Genomic DNA, 5,831 nt, shown 5'->3' on the forward strand with positions numbered 1-5,831 from the left:
GAGCAGCTACAAGGCCTGAGGCCTGGCCTTTCCTCCTCAGTCACCATGACGACCAGCACCACTCCTACTTCCTGCAGTATGTCTCCAGTTCTGCCTAGTCATGCTGGCTGAGGGCTCTGCACACCACCGCCTGCGTGCTGTGTGCTCTCTGCTGAGTCATGGCTGCCTGACCCACAGTGGAACATCTCTGATACTTGTGTCACACGTTTAGTGCTCTGTCATTTACTGTCGCAAAATGAAAAATATCACGAAAGGGCTGAATGGCTTCTTCCCCATGCTGCAGGAGAAAGTATGACGAGTGGGCATAGCTTCTAGAATACGTATTGGGTCCATAAGGGCAAGATGGCACTGGCCACACAGCTGGTGGTCCCACTGGTCCTAGGGGCTTTAGATGAAGAGTCTAAGTTTTAACAGGTCATTAGGAGAAAGTATTAAAGGGGTTCTCCGGGCTACAGATATTGATGACCTAGTGGCCACCAATATCAGAACGATGGTGGTCCCCAACAATCAGCTTTTTCGGGCTGCCACGGTACACGCCCAATACACAGTGTATACCTCCAGCTCCATACAATGCATAGTATATGGCGCCGTGCCAGCCCAAAACAGCTAACTGGTGGGGGTCCCCCACAAATTTCATATCTGTTGCCCAGAGAACCGCTTTAAGAGTGGAGTAATGGGGTTTGTAGATTGAAAGTGATTGTCCAATGGGGGGAAAAAACGCTCTAAGCGGTTAGAATGGGTTAAAAACATATTAGAAGCAATACCTTGCTGATCCCTCGCTAGTCCCTTTCTGATACTTACCAGGTCCCTGCTGGTCTCAGCTTTTGGTCCTGCCATCAATACAGAGGAAATGCTGGTAGAACACGCCATGATTATTTTCTGCGGAATACATCCGGGAAAAACCTCCATGAAATCAGAGGCACACACCAGTCCAGTAACTGCCTATGGAATTTTATGAATGGCGCATTAAGAGATTGATGTAGCTGCAATAGGACAGTGGGTATGAAGCCTGGCGAGTATTCTAACTGACCAAGGGACTGTGGGCCTTTGCTTGGCTTTGGCCCTCAGGCGCTGCCTGTGTGATTAGTCCGTAGCTTTTGCAACTAAAATGTAGGGAAAATTCTTTAGAAATGCAATATTAATGTAAAATGTAGTTAATTTCTTCCCATAGCGTTCTGAGATCCTTGTCCTCCAAGCGTAATACATTCCCAGATTAGCTCTGCCTGTATTCTGCAGACCACTTACTGACTGATAGAAATAGTCTAAATATTCGTATGAGAGCAGCACAAGTGACCACCGAGACTTGCTTCAGGAATGCGACAGCTCATCCTCTGACCACAGATCCACACGGTCAGTAGAATAGCACAAAAATGGAGGTTGACGGCAGAATATCCAAGCAGATTTCTTTTATTCACAATTGGTCCATAAAAAGTGTGTATACAAACACCTGAATAAAGTGCAACGTTTCAATTAAGCAGTAGTCTTTCTCAAGCATAATATGGTCATGCACAGTAACACAATTGAGCCTGGAGTCATGATGTAGATTCTGAGGTCCATCTCCCATGAGCTCCCAATTTTAAATACTTTAGAGATTGGTAACTGGCACTAACAATCATGTTCTTGCAGCAGGTCCGCAAATGATTGGCCCAGCAGGATGATGTAAGGGCAGGCAAGCCTCGCCCAGACTCCGGCTATAAATACCCAGCTCCATAGGGCTGGGGTCACAACATCCCTGACTCTGAGCAGAGTTCTTGCTTCAACAGTGATTGAACGGAACACTCTCTGAGTCCTCAGCTCCTTCCTCCAACCTCTTCTATTCCTGCATTAAGACTTTTTATTGCCTTTTGCGCCACCAAAATCATCAATAAGCCGCAATGGAATCCCAGGTGCGCCAGAACTTCCACAGCGATTGCGAGGCTGCCATCAACCGCATGGTGAACATTGAGCTCTATGCCTCCTACACCTATCTCTCCATGGTGAGTACCCATTTATGTCCTGTAGTCTTTAGATGTATGCCTCTTCTAGTTGTGAGACCTTACGTCTCATGGTGACCATGCATGCTCAAGCTAAGTGCCAGCAGGTCCAGGTAGCCTTAGATGCAAGCTTGAGGGTCTTCCTGTAGCTCCATAGGAGGTATTTGGTCATAAGATGTTCAGTGCTGAGTGTCAGCTTCATTGAAAGCTCTTGTTTTCTGATCTTCACCCTCACCTATTGCTTTGTATGTGACTTGCAAACATCTCCATCTGTTACTCCCTCCAGTGATATTGGCTCCTTGTAGAGACCTCCATACACTCCCTGTACAGTTTATTTCTTGACGTGGAAAACACTACTTATCTCTAAATGCTTGGGCTGAAATGTGTTTTGCACAGTGATTACACAAGGACATCATGGGGTGGGGAAAGGAAACCTCATGATCATGATCCTCACTCACAACTTTGTTTGCATTGCTTGCATTCAAAGTCCACATAGGGAGGGAGGAATGAAGCAGCCCTGGGAAGATCTTTGGAGGAATATTCTACTAGTGTTTGTTTCTTCACCAGCTTCATCAAAGTACCTTCAAATCAATGCTTGTGCACTGGCCCCAATAGTGAAATAGGAGAATGGACATTGCATGCCCCCATGTAGGACAGGTTGAGGACCTAAAATTGCTGTGGAAAGCAGTATAAGATCCCATCAGGAAGAAAAAAACTCAAAGAATCCTCCTGCCAAGGGAATAGAATTCAAATTGCCCATAGCAGAAGACTATCTACCCTTGGCACACTGATCAGTGGTTGGATTGGATATGTACATCTGTGGTTCTCACTGCTGTTGTTTGGTCTTTGAGGTTATACATTCCCATGGCTTCATAGTGTACAGTATACATGCATGTCAATAAAAACTAAGTTGCAATTATGCAATGAGACAGGTATATGCCTCCACGCTCATAAGAACAACTTTCTGCACGTCCTCTTTCTGCACGCAGTAATGATCTTGAGGCAATTGTGTGGCCTCATATATAATAGTGGATGTTTCTTGACACTAAAACTCCTTTCATTATTTTTAGGCCTTCTACTTTGACCGTGATGATGTAGCCCTTCATAATGTGGCGAAGTTCTTTAATGAACAGAGCCATGAAGAGCGAGAGCATGCTGAGAAGTTCCTGAAGTATCAGAACAAGCGCGGGGGCCGCATTGTCCTGCAGGACATTAAGGTGAGACTTTTGTTTGTTCCTTGACCAGACCTGAAGTCGTTAATAAGTACCATTCTAGTGGACCCCAATAATGCATAACTCATGTAGATATCATACTAGGTCACATGATTCTATATGGACCTTATCTGGCTAGTCTGAGGTTTACAAACAACTGTACAACGCTATAGTGTTCGTCATGTCCTCATTCCCTTTTTAAACCTGAGGCAAGTAAGTGAATGTTGGCTATGTATCTTGACGTGATTCCTCCTAAGCTGACAAATGACCAGGTCTTGTTTAAAAGTAATGCTTACGTAGATTGTAAGCCCTCACGGGCAGGGCCCTCTCTCCTTCTGTACCAGTTTGTAACTCATCTTGTTTATGATTAGTCCAATTGTCTGTATTATGTATGTGCACCACTTATCATATGTACAGCGCTATGGAATGAATGGCGCTTTAATAATAAATAATAATGATAATAATAATCACCAAAGCTCACAATACTGTCTTGTGTCTCATAGAAACCTGAACGTGATGAGTGGACCAACACTCTGGAGGTCATGCAGGCTGCTCTGCAGCTGGAGAAGACTGTGAACCAGGCCCTTCTGGATCTTCACAAGTTGGCCTCTGACAAAGTTGACCCTCAAGTAAGTTTCTCTGCTTAGTTGGTTCTTCTGTGGTTAGTTAACTTCCCCACCCTCATGAATACTCATTAAATTCTATTTTTTTTCCATTGCACAACTCCTGGTATAGGCGTTATAGGCGTGTTTACTCGGCTATTAATATCTGCTATCGCAAGCTTAAAGGGGTATTCCCACCACCTCTGGGACCTGCACCTACAATGAGAACGGAGCAGGGAAATGAACGGAGGGCACACTGCGCATGTGCAGCCGCCCTACATTCATTTCTATGGGCCTGCCGAAAATAGCCGAGCGCTGGCTCAGCTATTTCCGTCTACCCCATGGAAATGAATGGGAAAAGGGGCCAAGCGTGCGCGGTGCGCTCCCATTCACTTCTATGGGAGCAGCGCTTGGTAGTGGAAGGACCCCGGGAAATCCAGGGTCCACCAGCCACAGCTCTCGCCGCTCCGTTCTTGTTGTAGTTGCGGGTCCCACCGATATGCCCCCATGGTCTGTGATGGGAATACCCCTTTATGGCTGACTCTTCCTTTTCTTTAAAACGTCCCCTTGTTTTTAAATGGACAGTGCAGGATTTAAAAAAAAAAAGTTGGTTTAATTCTAAAACAGCACCACGTCTTGTGTTGCAGTTTCATTCAATTCAAGTAAATTGGGTTGAGTTGCAGTACCACACACAACCTCTTGACAGCTGTGGCACTGTTCCCCCAAAGAAGACAGCTGCATATTTCTATTCCTAGTCTTAGCTCTTTAATCACGGCTTGAATAATGAAGGTAGTAGTTTTTGCATAGCATTAATTGACCTTTTCTTTCAGCTCTGTGACTTCCTGGAATCAGAGTACCTGGAAGAACAGGTAAAGTCTATTAAGCAGCTTGGAGACTACATCACCAACCTGAAGCGCCTTGGGGTACCACAGAACGGCATGGGCGAGTACCTGTTCGACAAGCACACCATGGGAGAGAGCAGCAGCTAAGATGTCTCCTACATGGATACTACCAGTCTGTTCTGCATTTACAATTCCCTGTCTCTGTGGAATGAATATAACAACTCCCTGACTCGTGGTGGGTCAGTAATCCTTTTGTGATCCCTCTCTTGCCTAAGCAGACGTGACTGTGCTTGTCAACAAGTTTTCCAATAAAGTTTTTCTGCATTCTAATGCTTCTTGCGTTTGTGTCCTTCATAAAATGGTCTTCAGATTACTGGGGGGTAGACAGTTTGTGTTATCTGTAACGATGTTCAATGTAGGAACTCTACTATGGGTTAGTACAGGACAAACTGTTTCATTTATGTGACATCTCATTACCAACTTGAGCAAAGTATCACATTCCTCCAAGGCTATGCAAGGCTATGCATACTCATTAAATTCTAGTTTTTTTCCATTGCACAACTCCTGGTATAGGCGTTACAGGCAGGTATAAAGGACAATCCACAAGAATTAAAGGAAAAGGGAGGTGGCAGGTATAAAGGACAATCAACAAATTAGGTCATCGGCCATTAAACGGATTGTGCCAAGTTTTAAATGTTGATGCCTAGAACGACACTGAATTAAGTGTCCCCTGAAGAGCCCAGGTTATTGATGTGGGTGAAACACATTGGGATTAAGGTGCCTAGGTGTATGCTGCTGCTCTAGGGCAGGTGGTCCCAGGCGTCTTCCATAATTGTGTTTGGCATCTGATTATATGAAAATATACATAGATATCTGCAAGTGTTGGTATACACATAGATAACCATACATAGCGTATCGTACTGACGACACATTAAGAACATTGCTTATCATTATTAATTACGGTATCCACGGCTGTGGTGCTCTATTGCTCTCTGTATGACAATTTTGTTATTTTTTGTACCTAGACTAGGCCCCTATATATGGGCATCCAACAAGTGCAATAGGGTCTGCCTAGGGCCTAACAGGAGGTTCCAGAATACGGGATCGCCCCTATCGGGGTGGCCATTCCGTTTGTAGGCAGGGATCACATAGTACAGGGCCACCTCTAGGGACAGGCCCATAATCACAAGAGATGACCTTGCC

At 45.0% G+C, this 5,831-nt stretch overlaps 1 protein-coding gene across 1 annotated transcript; it reads left to right on the forward strand.

Annotated features, from left to right (window-relative positions):
• Nucleotides 1–1,725: 1,725 nt before the first annotated feature.
• On the forward strand, nucleotides 1,726–4,958 carry LOC122926724 (ferritin heavy chain B). Its single transcript, XM_044278197.1, has 4 exons — nucleotides 1,726–1,976; nucleotides 3,044–3,190; nucleotides 3,688–3,813; nucleotides 4,617–4,958. The coding sequence occupies exons 1-4, from the start codon at nucleotides 1,875–1,877 to the stop codon at nucleotides 4,773–4,775; spliced, it is 534 nt and encodes a 177-aa protein (XP_044134132.1). The 5' UTR covers nucleotides 1,726–1,874; the 3' UTR covers nucleotides 4,776–4,958.
• The last annotated feature ends 873 nt before the right edge of the window (nucleotides 4,959–5,831 follow it).

This window comes from Bufo gargarizans, chromosome 2 (genome assembly GCF_014858855.1).
Source record: "Bufo gargarizans isolate SCDJY-AF-19 chromosome 2, ASM1485885v1, whole genome shotgun sequence".
NCBI lineage: Eukaryota > Metazoa > Chordata > Amphibia > Anura > Bufonidae > Bufo > Bufo gargarizans.

Coding starts and splice junctions, on each gene's coding strand:
- LOC122926724 (XM_044278197.1), top strand. CDS start 1,875: ATGGAATCCCAGGTGCGCCAGAACTTCCACAGCGATTGCGAGGCTGCC. Junction 1,977..3,043: donor CCTACACCTATCTCTCCATG/GTGAGTACCCAT, acceptor CATTATTTTTAG/GCCTTCTACTTTGACCGTGA. Junction 3,191..3,687: donor TTGTCCTGCAGGACATTAAG/GTGAGACTTTTG, acceptor TGTGTCTCATAG/AAACCTGAACGTGATGAGTG.